Source organism: Anomaloglossus baeobatrachus, chromosome 5 (genome assembly GCF_048569485.1).
Source record: "Anomaloglossus baeobatrachus isolate aAnoBae1 chromosome 5, aAnoBae1.hap1, whole genome shotgun sequence".
Classification (NCBI taxonomy): Eukaryota; Metazoa; Chordata; class Amphibia; order Anura; family Aromobatidae; genus Anomaloglossus; species Anomaloglossus baeobatrachus.
Genome location: NC_134357.1, coordinates 41079945 through 41098025, shown reverse-complemented (window position 1 = coordinate 41098025; position 18081 = coordinate 41079945). Strand labels below are relative to the sequence as shown.

General features: G+C 48.7%; 1 protein-coding gene across 1 annotated transcript in view; it reads right to left on the bottom strand.

Moving 5' to 3' along the window:
- The window catches only part of FANK1 (fibronectin type III and ankyrin repeat domains 1), a 153690-nt gene that overhangs the window by 46702 nt on the left and 88907 nt on the right, over positions 1-18081 (bottom strand). The window contains exon 4 of the mRNA XM_075348444.1: positions 1118-1199. Coding sequence (XP_075204559.1) covers positions 1118-1199 — 82 coding nt within the window. The remainder of the gene's footprint in view (positions 1-1117; positions 1200-18081) is intronic.

The window sequence follows — 18081 nt, the reverse complement described above, 5'->3', positions numbered from 1 at the left end:
CGGCAGCACACATCGCTGTGTGTAAAGCTGCAGGAGCGAGGAACATCTCCTTACCTGCCGCAGGCGGCTATGCGGAAGGAAGGAGGTGGGCGGGATATTTACATCCTGCTCATCTCCGCCCCTCCGCCGCTATTGGCCGCCTGCCGTGTGACGTCGCTATGACGCCGCACGACCCGCCCCCTTAGGAAGGAGGCGGGTCGCCGGCCAGAGCGACGGTCGCAGGGCAGGTGAGTGCAAGTGAAGCTGGCGTAGCGATAATTTTCGCTACGCCAGCTATCACACGATATCGTACCTGCGATGGGGGCGGGGACTATCGCGTGCGACATCGCAGCATCGGCTTGCGATGTCGCAACGTGCAAAGCCCGCCTTAAGGAGAGGCCATCAATGTCAAAGTAGTGGACAACCCCGACATTAATGACGTATCCTAAGGAGAGGCCATCATTGTCAAAGTAGTGGACAACCCTGAAATTGATGACCTATCCTAAGGAGAGGCCATCAATGTCAAAGTAGTGGACAACCCCGACATTGATGACCTATCCAAAGGAGAGGCCATCAATGTCAAAGTAGTGGACAACCCCGACATTGATGACCTATCCTAAGGAGAGGCCATCAATGTCAAAGTAGTGGACAACCCCGACATTGATGACCTATCCTAAGGAGAGGCAATCATTGTCAAAGTAGTGGACAACCCCGACATTCATGACCTATCCTAAGGAGAGGCAATCATTGTCAAAGTAGTGGACAACTCCTTTAAGATTGAGGGTGTAACATGAGAAAATGTAGAAAAGTTCTTGGGGTATGAATACTTTTTCAAGGCACTATATATTAGGTATGTCAACTTATTACAGGCCAGATAGTCTAAAAAGTTTATGGCTCACTAACTGTATAGTAATGGAAATAGGGCGAAGAGCATGGATTCTATCTAGATGAATTCTATGGCCACATCGTTGATTCGTCTGAATCCTATTTTTAGGGGGATTCGGACAGAATCCACGAATGCACTGCGGAAACGCAGTGTGAACAGAGCCTGAGGATGACACTGACGATATCAGGATACTTCCGAGTTATACGTATTAGCCAATAACAAAGGCTATTAAAATATTACCGAATCACTGACCCAGATTGAAGGATTTTTAGGACTGTGGCTTCATCATTCATATTTACAGCTCGATGCAGATGTTCTCCAGTCATGGGCTCTCCTGAAAAAAAGAAAAGATGATGGAGTATTTCCGTGACACTGAGATTACCGACAACTATGGAATATGTCCTCACAACAAACCCCGACTGAATCTAACTAAGCTATGCCTCATACAGATCAACAGCAATTATCCATTATTTTCAGTCTTTGTTGTACACTATTTTTTGTTTTAAAATGCATGTATTATTACCTAAAAATCCTTTTTGCAATTGGGTTTCATTAACCATTTTGCCTTGTACCCAATCTATAGCCTCTGTGTTTCACAGACTGTTAATGACTGTGGAATGAGCTAACTGAGAATGTATCAGTGAGCTCTTTCTAACATATCTATATTTGTCTTTTTTTTCCTTAAAGGGAATTTGTCACCAGGTTTTTGCTCCACCATCTCAGCAGCATAATGTAGAGACAGAGTCCCTGATTCCAGCGATGTGTCACTTACTGAGTTATTTGCTGTCCTTTTGATAAAATCAATGTTTTCTCTTCTGCAGATCCAGCAGTTATACAGAGCTCAGGAATTTCCTGGACTACCTGCAGCACGCCAAGTAGTCCTGTAATGATAATCTGCTGCTGATTAAAGAGTGATTTTTATCAAAACTACACTAAGCAGCCCAGTAAGTGACACATCGCTGGAATCAGGATCTCTGCCCCTGCGTTATACTGCTCTCAGATTAGATAGCAACAGATGGTGACAGATTCCCTTTAAGCTCCTCTCAGCTGATTTATGACCACAGACCACATCAAAGTTGAATGTGTATGTACTTAAATAACCAAATTGCAATAAAAAAAATGACATTTTGCCCCAAATACATGCATTTAGGTAAACAAAAAATGTCCTCAGGGTGCTGTTCCTGGACTGTCATAGAAAACGCACCTAAAAGATGACACAAGGTAATAATGTAGCTACCTAGCTTACACTCCTCATCAAATTTAGCTTTCGATGTTAAGGTTATGCCGGTTGGGTGACAGATTATTGCTTCTTCATCAGACGCTTCACAATTAAAATGTCCAATGAAGACCGGCCATGGAGCGCTTTAAGAAAGTTTGACAAACGAAAAAAGTCAGCAAGCCAAAAGCATGAAAAGTTTATTTAGTCCAATGATACCTGTGTAATACTTCTTTTCTCCTGTGGAGGCGCTGCAGAGTAACTGAATGAGGGTTTCCAAGTCACCAGACAGATTATACTGTATAGTTGTTCAAAATCAGTTAAAGGGGATCTCTATATGGCCATGCAGGTCATAGAAAGTTGAGTAAAATGATACCTTGATATCTGAGATCCGTTGTCTTATTCAAGAGAAATCCATGTTTTTCTTAATATGTAAATGAGCTGTTAAGATCTATGGGCCGGACATACTGTAGATCTCTCGGAGACTCCGCCTCTGCCTGTTTAATAAATTAAAGGGGCGTTATAATGTGAGACATGTAGATCAGGAGAGCAGACTGTCAGTCATTACATGTCTCAGACTGTTTACGCCCCTTTTCATTTATTATACACTTAGGAGGCAGATTCCCGGGAAGATCTGTGTCCGGCCCATAGATCTTAACAGCTCATTTACATATTAAGAAAAATATGGATTTCTCTGGAATAAGACTTCAGATGAAAGGTATCATTTTATTCAGCCTTGTATGAACTAAATGCCCATAAAGACGGCTCAGAAGGGTTGATCCTAATAGATCCCCTTTACAGAATAAAGGGGGTGAGCTATATTTACTCACGCTGTTGGTCATGACTTCATATTAGGTCAGGGCCACACGGGGACAACTGCGATTCTCGCACGACACTCGGCTCCTGCTGGCAGCACAGCTGGAGCCGAGTGTCATGCGAGTGTCACTGCAACTGAGGTCCGATCATGCGATAGGACCACAGCTGCGGGGGGCGGGCCGGCACTGAGGAGGGGTGGGCCGGTGCAGAGGAGGGGTGGGCCGGTGCTGCGGAGGGGCGGGCCGGCAGTGAGGAGGGATAGGCCAGTACTGAGGAGGGGTGGGCTGGTGCTGAGGAGGGGTGGGCCGGTGCTGAGGAGGGGTGGGCTGGTGCTGAGGAGGGGTGGGTCGGTGCTGCGGAGGGGCGGGCCGGCAGTGAGGAGGGATAGGCCGGTGCTGAGGAGGGGTGGGCTGGTGCTGAGGAGGGGTGGGCCGGTGCTGAGGACGGGTGGGCCGGTGCTGAGGAGGGGTGGGCCGGTGCTGAGGAGGGGAGGCAGGGATTTCTCTCCCTCTCTCCTCCATAGCCGGCTATTGCCATTCTCGCCCTGCACTCGCGGTACACCGGTGTACTGTGAGTGCAGTGCGATTTTTCTCTCGCCCCATAGACTTGAATGGGTACAACAAAGAGTCTCGCATTACAGTTGCAGCATGCTGCGATTGTTTTCTCGGTCCGATTAGGACTGAGAAAATAATCGCTCATGTGCGCCGACACACAGGCTAATATTGGTCCGAGTGGAATGCGATGATTTATGCGATGATTTATCGCATTCCACTCGCTCCGATTTTCATGCCGTGTGTCTTAGGCCTTAGCCTGAAATTCCATTAACATGGCAGAACATCTCGCCCACTGTTGAGGCATAACCTTTAATATGTATCTGTCATTTCAGATAATTTTTTAGAATAAGCAGTCGCATACTCATATTAAGGACACCACCATTTATGCCCATTATATGACTTATCCTGCATTTTCACCAGTTTCTGTTTCTAATTATCAGTTACCGGGTGGAGGCTTTGTTACTCCAATATCTTCCATACATAATACACAGGCATAAGCGATACCTGCTATCCTTTCTCTGTAAAGTACATGTTCAGCAGCATGGAGGACAATACACAGCAGTACTGAGCAGTGTAGCTGTGAACCCAGCACCAGGGGGAGATACATCATTAGAAGCTTCAGCACATCTGTCCATTTTCTATCTTCCTTACAATGTAGACACAGACATAACCGATTCCTGCTCTCCAGCCTCAGTATAGCACATGTTCAGCAGCATGGAGGACAATATACAGAAGTACTGAGCAGTGTAGCTGTGAACGCAGTGTAGCGCCCCTGAGCCATCAGGAGCTACGGGGAACTGCATCCTGTCAGAGATGCAGGGCCTACCCCCAGGGACCCAGAAGACCAGTGCTGGTAACACCAAAACACTCATACATCCTGTTTTCCTCTCCCCCGCTACTGGTGACGGGCTAGAGTTGGACTCAATGGATAGCCACTTAGGGGTGGAACCGATGCAGTCCACTAGATGACAGTGAGGGAGGAGGGGCCAAGCAATCAGTAAGTGGAGGTGAAAGGAGACGGGCGTAACTGTACTGATGGGGAGAGTGTAGCAGTGACCTGTCAGGCTCAGGTGTGGTTGCCGGCGGAGTACGGTGAAGTAATCGCAGAACCATAGCACCGGCGGGGTACAGAGCCTTAAGGCTACTTTACACGCTGCAATATCGGTCCCGATATCGATATCGCTAGCGTGGGTACCCGCCCCCATCTGTTGTGCGACACGGGCAAATCGCTGCCCGTGCCGCACAACATCGCGCAGACCCGTCACACATACTTACCTGCCCGGCGACGTCGCTGTGACCGGCGAACCGCCTCCTTTCTAAGGGGGCGGTCCGTGCGGCATCACAGCGACGTCACTGAGCGGCCGCCCAATAGAAGCGGAGGGGCGGAGATGAGTGGCCGGAACATCCCGCCAACCTCCTTCCTTCCTCATAGCGGCCGGGAGGCAGGTAAGGAGAGGTTCCTCGTTCCTGCGGCATCACACATAGCGATGTGTGCTGCCGCAGGAGCGACGAACTACATCGTTACTGCTGCAGTAACGATAATCGAGAATGGACCCCCATGTCACCGATGAGCGATTTTGCCCGTTTTTGCAACGATGCAAAATCGCTCATCAGTGTCACACGCAGCAACATCGCTAATGCGGCCGGATGTGCGTCACCAATTCCGTGACCCCAACGACTCCGCATTAGCGATGTCGCAGCATGTAAAGCCCCCTTTATACGGACTAAAGGGGGCTTTACACGCTACGATATCGTTAATGAATTATCGTCGGGGTCACGTTGTTTGTGACGCACATCCAGCGTCATTAACGATATCGTAGCGTGTAGCAGTCACCTAAAATGATCGCAAAAGTGGCAAAAATCGTTTGCCACGGAGAGGTCGTCCTAAAACAAAAAATCGTTTCCTTTTAATTAGCGATGTTGTTCCTCGTTCCTGCGGCAGCACACATTACTATGTGTGACACCGCAGGAGCGAGGAACATCTCCTTACCTGCCTCCACCGGCTATGAGGAAGAAAGAAGGTGGGCGGGATGTTTAAGTCCCGCTCATCTCCGCCCCTCCGCTTCTATTGGACGGCTGCCGTGTGACGTCGCTGTGACGCCGCACAACCCACCCCCTTAGAAAGGAGGCGGTTCGCCGGCCAAAGCGACGTCGCAGGGCAGGTAAGTCCTATGACGGGGGTAAGCGAGGTTGTCCGCGACGGGCAGCGATTTGCCCGTGTCGCACAACCGACGGGGGCGGGTACAATCGCTTGCGATTTCGCTAGCGAGATCGCAGCATGTAAAGCCCACTTAAGACTGAAAGACAACCAGGAGGGGACTACAAGACGCTCCAAGCCACGGGGACCCGCCAATCAGAGACAGGTGCAGAAGAAGGAAGCCACCAGGTCACCACACCGGCACTGGAACTAAGGGGACCAGTGGTGAGGACCAGCCTCGAATGGGTTGCCAGCAACATCTCCGTGAGTAAAGAACCAGTTACATTGCAATCTCTTGTGTGGCCTACCTCTTTTCCACGCCCCAGTATTGTCAAATGACATAAACCACCACTACCATCATCTATCCCCTGGGGCCTGGCCCTACTTGCGGAGGGCCGCAACATCCAGGCTGCCATTAACATCAGCCCCAGCAGCGGGAGACTGTGCAGCGGCGGCTCCATCCCTATAGCCGCAACCCGCAAGTGGCGTGACAACAAAAACTTTATTGATAATCCCTGTAAATAATCCCCCTTTTAAAAGCGACCCCCCCCCCCACCCCGGGTCATGGAACCATGCAACAGCCATTACACACGTGACACTCCCTAGTAAAACCAGGCGCGAGACCGAGTACCCCATAACCAAGTGGCGCGATACCATCACCAGGGTAGCTTCAGCACATCTGTCCATTTTCTATCTAACTTACAAGATACACACAGACATAAGGGATTCCTGTCTCTGTATAGCACATGTTCAGCAGCATGGAGGACAATATACAGCAGTACTGAGCATTGTAGCTGTGAACCCAGCACCAGGGGAGATAAATCATTAGAAGCTTTGGTACATCTGCCCATTGTCTCAATGAACTGGGTGCTCCTGCCCTCTCCATAGACTTCAATAGACAGTTGTAATCTGATCTTTCATTAAGCTAGTGTGACGCCCTGACAAAATCAGAGTGTCACAGATGACTACATCCCTCTTCTAGGTGCAGGATCCCCTCCTCTTTGGTCCTCCAACACAATCCCCATCCTGGTACACACTATCAGCCAACAAAATACTAGTCACCCCCCCCATGACAATAGGGACACACCAGTGAGCGGGGCCAAGCGGATGGTGACGCCCACCTAGGGGTTCTGAGGTGTGATGGGAGGGGACAGTGTCAGTTTGTGCAGAGAGTGTGAAGAGACAGTGAACAGGATAGTCAGGAGTTGGAGCTCCTGTACTACCAGACAACTAGACAGCTGACTAGGTGGAAGTCGGTAGATAGGGCCACAGGCGACGGAGATCCGGTCGCGGGAGACCTTAAGTGCACCGGGGCAGGGTTGTAGCCCGCCGGTGCCGACAGCGGGAATTCGGTCCGGAGCCGTGCACAGACAGGGTATCTGGACCCTAGGGCGAGGAGCAGCTTTAAGCCCCTTTCCAATTAACCAGCCGGGGACAGGATTTCAGGTCTTGTCCCACAGGATGCCCAAATAGAGCGAGACGGAAGCCCAACGAGGGGGATAGGGCTCTGCAATTGCCTGCTAAGATCCCATGGGTCAGTTCTCTCGGGCCACAGCTCCCAAAGGACAAAAACACCAGGAGTGGACTTCCCCGTTTCATGAGGAGTAGTTATACCAAGGACTTAAACATTACGTACATGAGGAAGGGCCCCTGTTCTACCGTACCGAGGTGCGGGATCCGAACACACCCTCCAGAGGCTGCTGGTCGTTTGGTTTACCATCTGGACTCTGTGTCAAGTTATTTCAGAACTGTGAGTACACCAGCACCATCCGGTCCAACCCTGCAGATTGCGCTCCGCAGCACCATGCCACCTGTATTGGGGCCCCGGGACAACACCTCCCCTACCCATGGAGGGGATAACATCCAGCTGCCCCACTCCATCGGTCCCGGGCATCACCTCCAGCGGCAGCGGCGGTGTCACCAACAATCACCGCACACTACGGGTGGCGTCACTGACAAAACCTCCCCTGTACATATAAACTTCCCCTTTTTCACTTGCGGCCTCCCCACAAGCCACCGCAGCGATCCCGGATCCAAGCGGCTCGAGCAGCCCCTACTCCCAGCCGCGGTCTGCCCCCCTTGGCCCGCAACACTAGCAATCCACCTTGCTTTGCAGAAAATGGAGTTGACTTGAAGATTTTTAGAGAAAGAGGCATATTTTTCTAATCAGATATATTACCATTCTGTAACGCTTGTCACTACCGTACGGGGTCGCATGAACAGAAGGGTAGTCAGGAGAGTCGGGGTCTGATAACAGGAGGTCACGTGCAATAATAAGGGGTAAACAGGGACGTAGTCAGGGCACAATCCGAGGGTCACAATACCAGAACAGCACGTAGCAGTAAAAGGCAGCGAGCAAAGACGAGGTCATATAACAGTCTGGAGTCTGAGACAGGGAACGGGCAGAGGGAAGTGCAATAACAGTCCGGGATCAGAATACAAGTAGACACACAAACTAGGCTGTAGAGAATATCCAAGGGCAAGATGCTCTGCACAAAGGAAGAGACACACTGCCAAATCTGTAAGTGCCACAGAGTATATCCAAGGGCAAGATGCTCTGCACAAAGGAAGAGACACACTGCCAGATCTGTAAGTGCCGCAGAGTATATCCAAGGGCAAGATGCTCTGCACAAAGGAAGAGACACACTGCCAGATGTGTAAGTGCGGCAGAGTATGTCCAAGGACAAGATGCTCTGCACAAAGGAATAGATACACTGCCGATCTGTAAGTGCGGCAGAGTATGTCCAAGGGCAAGATGCTCTGCACAAAGGAATAGATACACTGCCAGATCTGTAAGTACCACAGAGCATCTACAAGGGCAAGATGCTCTGCACAAAGGAATAGACACACTGCCAGATCTGTAAGTGCTGCAGAGCATCCACAAGGGCAAGATGCTCTGCACAAAGGAATAGACACAATGCCAGATCTGTAAGCGCTGCAGAGCATCTCTAGATCTGTGATATGCTCTGCACAGAGAATTGTGACAGATTCTTTTATATTCACTTATAATATTTAATAATACAAATGTTTGTTGCAACGATGGTGACCATTTAAGGTATAACCATCATTATATGACTTATATTTATATATTTATTTAGCAGACACAACAAATTGTTACCAATCTCTTGGGCCCGGTCCTGAGCCAACCACTAATCATCTAATACATGGCTCTGAAGTGAGCTGCTATTGTATATAACGAATGCACAAAGGGATGTGGTGGCTCAATGGTGAGTCTAGGCGTCTGCATGTACCGCCCCAGAAGCGGCTGAACCGCTCGGATCCGAGTGTCGCTACTCGTGACACTCTAAAATATAATGGGGGGATTATTTACAGGGGATTAGATAGTTTGTGACGCCACCCGCGGTGTGCGGTAACTGGGAGTACCGCCACTGCCATTAGGAGTACCCGAGGTGATGGATGGGGGCAGCCAGATGACGTTACCCTCCACAAGTATGGAAGGCCCCGGGACTCTGAATGATGGGGGTGTTTTGCAGGGGAGCGCGTAGCAGGGGGGTGATCAGGTACTCACTCAGAAGGAAAGCACACGCTGACAACGTAGTAAACCAAGTCTCTGGGTGCCGCTACCCTTTTCGGGGAGCTCTTCCGGGTCTCCGTCCCCTGCAGTACTGCCTGATGGTCCGGAGCCTGCCTCCGTGCACAAATTTTAGTAGTGTCCAAGTGGCCCGTAAGCTTGAAGCTGTCCAGGCCCTGCTCCCCACTTTTTGTGTGAAGGAGCTGTGCTCTCAGGAGCTCACGCTTGGGATTTCAGTGGGCTGCTTTGCTTGGAAAGCCCTATCCCCCACATTGCACTAGTGCCCTCCGATCTCTGAGCTTCGTGGAGAAAGTCCATAAAGGCCCTTTCATCCGCAGGTTAATTGCCAGGTTGCTTGAAACCTCTTCCCAACCTAGGGTCCAGTACCCCGACATGCTTTCGGTCCCGGACCGGCTATTGAACTCGAGCTGCTGATCGTCCACCGAGACTAAGCCAGGCACCCAGTCCCAATATCCCGCGACCGGGTCTCCGACTCCTCCGGATCCAGACCACCGACTGCAACCCAATCTTCTCCTCCCCGGGAGCCACACGATCCCTCCTAGCTCCTCACTGCTCGAGGGCTACCACTCAACTCACTTGTCACCTCCCACCTCCCTGCCTGACCCCTAGGTGGGCGGCCCTATTCCAGCTTAGCAGCCCACTGGGGTGCCTGACGGTGTGGTGCGAGGTGTGATTGGGATTTTTGGATGCCGATGGAGGCAGTACTGCAGGTTAGGAACCCAGAACCATGGGGGTTGAGTCGTGCACTAGAGATAAAGAGCGTGCAGTACCCTGTGACACCCTGACTAGTCCAGGGGCATCACATGTACACCAGGGGACACTTTTGACCTTGTGACTAGAGCTGAGCAGACCCGAGGATCTGCGTTCGTGCCAAACACAGACTTTACATAAAAACAGAGTTTGGGTTGGGAGATGCTTTACGTATGCTGACCTCGCTGTGCTCGGGTACACTCGGTGCTCAGCCCGGTGCGAGCCTCTTGCAGTGTTTGATCGGCTCGCACTGGGGGTAACAACAGGGTGATCGAATGTATGAAAGGTGACATCACCGCACAGAATAAATATCACAAAATAATACTACATACAAGGGGTTCACAAGTATCAACAGGACTCCATAAATGCGCCCCCCTTCTCCATGCCTCTGCGTTAGACCCTTTACTCCTCCTCTTGTATTTGACAGACGCATTGGAACACTTTTCTATAACTCATCTGACAATACAGAACATTTGATAATCCGGCAGCTATCAGGTCCTATTTTTCCTTTTTTATACTTATACCTATAGATTAATATTAGGTCACATATGATATTATTCATGTCATTTATTATTTACTTCTCAAAGTGCAATTTCACAATGGGGCAGATGTAGATTGCTTGGGTTTATTTTAGCCTACATAAGACGTTCAAAGACATTTATATTCAGAGACAAGATATTAGCCCCTGGGAAAGTGTAAAAACGTTAGTAAGTCAGCTACCCCCTGCAAGACAGGAGATGGAGCAATACTAATTAAGACGCCGGATGGCAAGGCCTGTCACCAAGCCATGGAAATCAAATTCCCAAAAGAAGGTACATGTCACAAAAATACAATGTTGAAAAGATGTGAAAACATGGACCTTCTAAAATATATAATGTATAGATATATTTTATATATATATATATATATATATATATATATATATATATATATTATATATTTATATATATTATATTTTTTTTATATATTTATATATATATAATAAATATATTATAACACTATATATTATACTATCTAAATATATTATACTATATAGATATATTATAACACTATATTTAAAAAATTATAAATATAGTGTGTGTGTATATAATTTGATTTCTTAAATAATCCCATTTCATCAGCTGGGTCTTTTGATAACTGATTTTGGGGGATCCCTGCAGGTTGGAAAATGTGACGATAGGCCACTAGGTGTCACTAGTAGCTACTAGAGACAGGGAAGTCAAACACGCCGGTGGTCAGAAGCCAGGAAGTCAAATAAGGTAGACAGGGAGCGAGCAGAGCTGAGGTCAGGGTGTTCTGTCCCCACTTAAAGGCGATGGAAGGTGCGTAGTTGTGAGAGGTTGTGAGAATCTTACCTTCGTTTTTCCTATAGGTGGGGCAGACAGGACCAGAGCGCTCCAGAGTGAAACATGCACATGCTGAGATGAAACAATGGTGGTTTATTTTCTCCAAAGGTTAGGACATGCAGAGTGCAGTAATCCAAGTACTTGGCATTGTAATTCTCCAGTGATGTTTGTCTCTGAAGCTACTACGTGGTCAGAAGACTTTGCTTCAGCCGCTCCAATAAGGGATGTGTTTCTCACAAAACTCTGGCTGAAATGAACATCCCAGGATGTGATGCAAGAGGGTCATCAGACACTCCCATGGGCTGGACAAAAGAAACAGAGGAGCCGAAAGGTCTGACCAGTAGATGGCAGCAGAGACAAGCATGAAAAACATTAAATAACAGTTTTAACTAAGACAAATAGAAACAGCACACAGGGTACAAAACAGAGGTCAGAAGCCAGGAAGTCAGATAAGGTACACAGGGAGCGAGCAGAGCTGAGGTCAGCGTACAAAACGGAGGTCAGAATCCAGGAAGTCAGATAAGGTACACAGGGAGCGAGCAGAGCTGAGGTCAGGGTACAAAACAGAGGTCAGTAGCCAGGAAGTCAGATAAGATACACAGGGAGCGAGCAGATCTGACGTCAGGGTACAACCCAGAGGTCAGAAGCCAGGAAGTCAGATAAGGTACACAGGGAACAAGCAGATCTGACGTCAGGGTACAAGCCAGAGGTCAGAAGCCAGGAAGTCAGATAAGGTACACAGGGAGTGAGCAGAGCTGAGGTCAGGGTACAAAATGGAGGTCAGAAGCCAGGAAGTCAGATAAGGTACACAGGGAGCGAGCAGATCTGATGTCAGGGTACAAGCCAGAGGTCAGAAGCCAGGAAGTCAGATAAGGTACACAGGGAACAAGCAGATCTGACGTCAGGGTACAAGCCAGAGGTCAGAAGCCAGGAAGTCAGATAAGGTACACAGGGAGTGAGCAGAGCTGAGGTCAGGGTACAAAATGGAGGTCAGAAGCCAGGAAGTCAGATAAGGTACACAGGGAGCGAGCAGATCTGATGTCAGGGTACAAGCCAGAGGTCAGAAGCCAATAAGTCAGTTAAGGTACACAGGGAATGAGGAGAGATGAGGTCAGGGTACAAAACAGAGGTCAGAAGCCAGGAAGTGAGATAAGGTACACAGGGAGCGAGCAAAGCTGAGGTCAGGGTACAAAACAGAGGTCAGAAGCCAGGAAGACAGATAAGGTACACAGGGAGCAAACAGATCTGACGTCAGGGTACAAGCCAGAGGTCAAAAGTCAGAGGGATAACGTCAGAGTAAGGGGAACGGGCAGAGAAGGATAACAAAGGTCCGGGGTAGGGAGACAAGATAAGAACAACAAAACGTACGGTAGCCAGAGAACTCACTGCAGAGCAGGAACTGGCAGCTTTCCAGGTGAAGTTGCTCTCTAATAAAGCCGAGCAGTCACCTGGAACGAGACGCCTGAACACAGGCCCATTCCCACACCAGCGCAGGACCCGAAGGCTGAGAAGAAACCCGTCACCTGGAGCATAATACAGAATACTGGCTCTACTGGAGAGCAGAGCACCGCAGATCATGACAGAAACCCTGCAATTTGAGAATAAAGGTATAAGACGTAGGGCTAAGTGACACAACATCACATGGTTTCTAAATAATGTCATCTTGCTCTTATTCTTACCTTTAAAGAGAACCTGAAAGTTTTCATAAATGTGATTTTTTTTTTTCTTTCCCCCTGGTGCAAATGCTGCTGTCCCAGAATCTGGTGATATTTGTTCTTTTATCCTCTTGCGCCTTTCCATCCGTATGATATGGCCTCTTTCTTTCCTTTTATTTCCAAAATCTACTCTTATTAACTAAGTGGGTGAGGTCTAGTATAAAAACACTCACAAAAATAAAAAAAATAGTTAATAGCCACACCGACTTGGCTAAAAAGACTAGATTTATATATAGGGAAGAAGGGGCCATATCTCAAGAACAGAGAGACACAGTAACTAAATACTTAGATCATGGGGTCATGCCTCCTGATTGAGCACTCCTTTGCATCAGCCTTAGGTGATTTTAATTCTTTATTATCGTGGCCGTATCTGCCCATAAATTGGAGGTTTTTAACTCAAAGAGATTAGAGTAGATATGGACCCAACATTAAGAGATACTCCTTGACGTTGGCTGTTGGGCTCACATATAACTGGCCTTTTTTATATGCCAAGTATCTCAATTTTATATGTATTTTCTTAGCAGTAATGTATATTCATATTCCGATATTCATTGTTAACATATCTTATAATTTCAGCATGCAACTGTCTCTTTATTTGTTAGTATATCTCATGTTCAGTATGCACCTGTTCACACTTGTGTGTTAGGAAGTGCTATTAGTCTTTTTACTTAGATTATGGGGTCATGCCTTTTGATTGAGCACTCCTTCTCATCAGCCTTAGGTGATTTTAACTCTTTTTATTAGCAGGTTCCTATCCGCCCAATTATTGGTGGGTTTTTTAACCCAAAGAGAAGCACTAGAGTAAATAGGGAACCAAGATTAATAGATACGCCTTGACATTGGCTGTTGGGCTCACATAAAACTGGCCTTCTTTATATACTAAGTATCTCAATTTTACATGTATTTTCTTAGCAGTAATACATGTTCATATTCCAATATTCATTGTTAACCTATCTTATTTCAGAGTGCAACTGTCTTTTTATTTGTTATAATATAGATATCATGTTGAGTATGCACCTGTTCACACTTGCGTGTTAGGAAGTGCCATCAGTCTTTTTACCTAGATTATGGGGTCATGCCTTCTGATTGAGCACTCCTTATCAGCCTTAGATGATTTTAACTCTTTATTAGCAGGTTCCTATCCACTCATAAATTGGAGGTTTTTTAACCCAAAGAGAGGTATTAGAGTAGATAGGAACCCAACAATTAGAGATATGCTTTGACGTTGGCTGTTGGGCTCTCATAAAACTGGCCTTTTTATCTGCTAAGTATCTCAATTTTTAAATGTATTTTCTCAGCATTTATACATGTTCATATTTATATATATACTGCTCAAAAAAAAAAAAAAAAGGAAACACTTAAACAAGGATGTGGTGTTTTGGTGTTCCCTTTATCTTTTTGAGCAGTATATATTGTTAACATATCTTAGTATTTCAGAGTGCAACTTTCTCTTTATTTGTTATAAATAAAAATCAAGTCACATTCAGGAGGAGAAGGGCAAAACTATAGATAATATGGCAAATGACGGGATCTCATTATTATACATGCAATTTGTATGCCCATTTGATGTACCCCTGAGTTAGACTGGTCCACTAATTTGCAGTGGCAAATTGCAAAAAGTGGACAGGAGAAATGGTTACCACAGTTAACAATAATGTTTTTTTTTTCCCAATAACATGTCGTGCATGGAGAGAGTCCATCTTGACACCAGTGAGAGCACAAAGATACCACAACCCTAAAGGCCGCTTTACACGCAACGACATCGCTAACGAGATGTCGTTGGGGGTCACGGAATTCGTGACGCACATCCGGCCTCGTTAGCGGCGTTGTTGCGTGTGAAACGCAGGAACGACGGTTAACGATCAAAATTACTTACCTAATCGTTGACGCTTCGTTCCATTCCCGATTACCGTTGCTGCTGCAGGTACGATGTAGTTCGTCGTTCCTGAGGCAGCGCACATCGCTATGTGTGACACCGCAGGAGCGAGGAACATCTCCTTACCTGCGTCCGCCCGTAATAAGGAAGGAAGGAGGTGGGTGGGATGTTACGTCCCGCTCATCTCCTCCCCTCCGCTTCTATAGGGCGGCCGCTTAGTGACGCCGCTGTGACGCTGCACAAAGCGCCCCCTTAGAAAGGAGGTGGTTTGTCGGCCACAGCGACAGCTAGGCAGGTAAGTACGTGTGACGGGTGTAAGCGATGTTGTGCGCCACGGGCAGCGATTTTCCCGTGACGCACAACTGACGGGGGCGGGTACGCTCGATAGCGATATCGCTGCGTGTAAAGTGCCCTTTAATGTAGAATTGGTCATACAGAAGTTAAGGAACCCATACACAATAGCGAAATATCAGCTGAAAGTTTGCAGGAATGGCTAAACATCTAATATGTTTCAGGTGGCCCCAACTTTGATCCCGTTGATGAAAAATTATGGGAAAGAAGGATCGGGCATGTTGGACTTCTATCTGCCCAGTCCTTGATCCTTCGTACTTAGAGGTATGTGGAGGTGGCCTAATCTCCTCCACCCATAGAGAATGTGCATGAGAATAGTTTGCCAGGAATAGATGTCAACTGCCCACTATCTAAGGCATATGCCAAGAGTGGCTTCCAACATTTGGAGATTATGATTGTTGGACTTCTTGATGTCATCTTCGCTTGATAAATTTTAAGAGCCACTACAGACCTCAAAGTCATTTTGGTATCGACAGAATATCAGTTTTCTCATCAGTTTCTAAGTAATTAAAGGAGTTTTCTGCAATTTATATATATTAAAAAAAACGTTAACTAAGAGCAGAAAAATGGTTAAGTAAAACAAGAAAAAAAAACCCCAAAAACTCAAAATCCCTTGATACTTATCACTTAAAGGGGTTATCCGGCTTCTTTTGACTTTTTTTTTTATTACCCTATTGGGCTACATTGGGGCAGGTAAGTAGATAGTGAGCACTTACCTGCCCTGCTGTCAGCCCCTCTCCCCCGGCTCAGAGTGGTCATGTGACCGCTCCTGCCGCGATTTTGCTGCTTCCGGTCATTGCATGTCAACATGGGCAGGGCCATGTTGACATGCAAATCTGGAACAGCATTTTGCCTCCCTGCTGGGCGACTACAGTGCAATGAGCCCCGCCCCCCTTCCCTGCACCCTCCCACACATTCCCCCGCACCTCTTTTACTCTCCAGTAACCTCCCCCTGCACTGCTGTGGGGTCCGTCACCTGGGGGAGTGGCCTGGCGGCGGCTGCCGTGGTGTCAGCACCAGCACCGGGCCCCTGCTCAGGATCGCACATTCAAATGTACCGGCATCACAGATCACAGATACCGGTACATTTGAAAGCGCTGATGAGAAGCAGCGCAGCGCTGCATCTCATCACTGTCCCGCTGTCTGTGCTCTGTTCAGCACGGCAGTGACGTCACTACTGTGCTGATATGGCCAGAGCACAGACAGCGTGCGAACGTGCAGGAGCGGCGGGGACCGAGGACGGGTGAGTATGTATTCCCTACATGTGTTCCCTATGGGGGTAGGGGGGGTCGGTACAGAGCCATATGTGTGTGTGTGTGTGTGCGTGCGGTGCAGAGCCATATGTGTGTGTGCGTGCGGTGCAGAGCCATATGTGTGTGTGTGTGTGTGCGGTGCAGAGCCCTGTGTGTGTGCGGTGCAGAGCCCTGTGTGTGTGCGGTGCAGAGCCCTGTGTGTGCGGTGCAGAGCCCTGTGTGTGCGGTGCAGAGCCCTGTGTGTGTGCGGTGCAGAGCCCTATGTGTGTGTGCGGTGCAGAGCCCTAAGTGTGTATGGGGAGCAGAGCCCTATGTGCGTGTGCGGTGCAGAGCCCTATGTGCGTGTGCGGTGCAGAGCCCTATGTGTGTGTGCGGTGCAGAGCCATATAAGCGTGTGTGGTGCAGAGCCATATATGCGTGTGCGATGCAGAGCCCTATGTGCATATGCGGTGCAGAGCCCGATGTGGTGTGGGGTGCACAGCCCGATGTGGTGTGGGGTGCAGAGCCCTATGTGCGTGTGCGGTGCAGAGCCCCATGTGCGTGTGGGGTGCAGAGCCCCATGTGCGTGTGGGGTGCAGAGCCCTGTGCGTGTGCGGTGCAGAGCCCGATGTGCGTGTGCGGTGCAGAGCCCAATGTGGTGTGGGGTGCAGAGCCCGATGTGGTGTGGGGTGCAGAGCCCGATGTGGTGCGCGGTGCAGAGCCCGATGTGGTGCGCGGTGCAGAGCCCGATGTGGTGCGGGGTGCAGAGCCCGATGTGGTGTGCGGTGCAGAGCCCGATGTGGTGTGGGGTGCAGAGCCCGATGTGTGTGTGTGCGGTGCAGAGCCCGATGTGGTGTGGGGTGCAGAGCCCGATGTGGTGTGGGGTGCAGAGCCCGATGTGGTGTGGGGTGCAGAGCCCGATGTGTGTGTGTGTGCGGTGCAGAGCCCGATGTGGTGTGGGGTGCAGAGCCTGATGTGGGGCTGTTATTTGCAATGCTGTAGTGATAACAGGTCAGGTGCTGGGGAAGAATACTGACGGGGAAGAATACTGACAGGGAATGTGTGTGCAGGGGGTGGGGCTGGACAGTGAGGCCGGGCGGTGCCAGCTCTGACTGAGGTTTTGCACAGGAAGTGGTCAGTTTGCTTGTGCTGAATGTAAACAGAGAGCTGCAGAGAATAAAGGGTGAATTTAAGAGGAACAAAAGTTAGAAAATAAAAAATAACAATGTAGGGGTGATTTATGACAATACAGCACAGATTAGCTTAAACTCAAACATTTTTGAGTTTATGTCGGACAACTCCTTTAAAGCCCCTCCGCAAAGGCACCAACACTCTGTTGGTCTCCAACGAACAGTGCTTAATTTGTATAGAATTAAGGGGGCTTTACACGCAGTGATATCGCTAGCGAAGTCGCTCGTGAAAGCACCCACCCCCATCGTTTGTGCGTCACGGGCAAATTGCTGCCCGTGGCGCAAAATATCGCTAATACCCATCACACGGACTTACCTTCCTAGCAACATCGCTGTGGCCGGCGAACTGCCTCTTTTCTAAGGGGGCGGTTCGTGCGGCGTCACAGCGACATCACACGGCAGGCGTCCAATAGAAGCGGA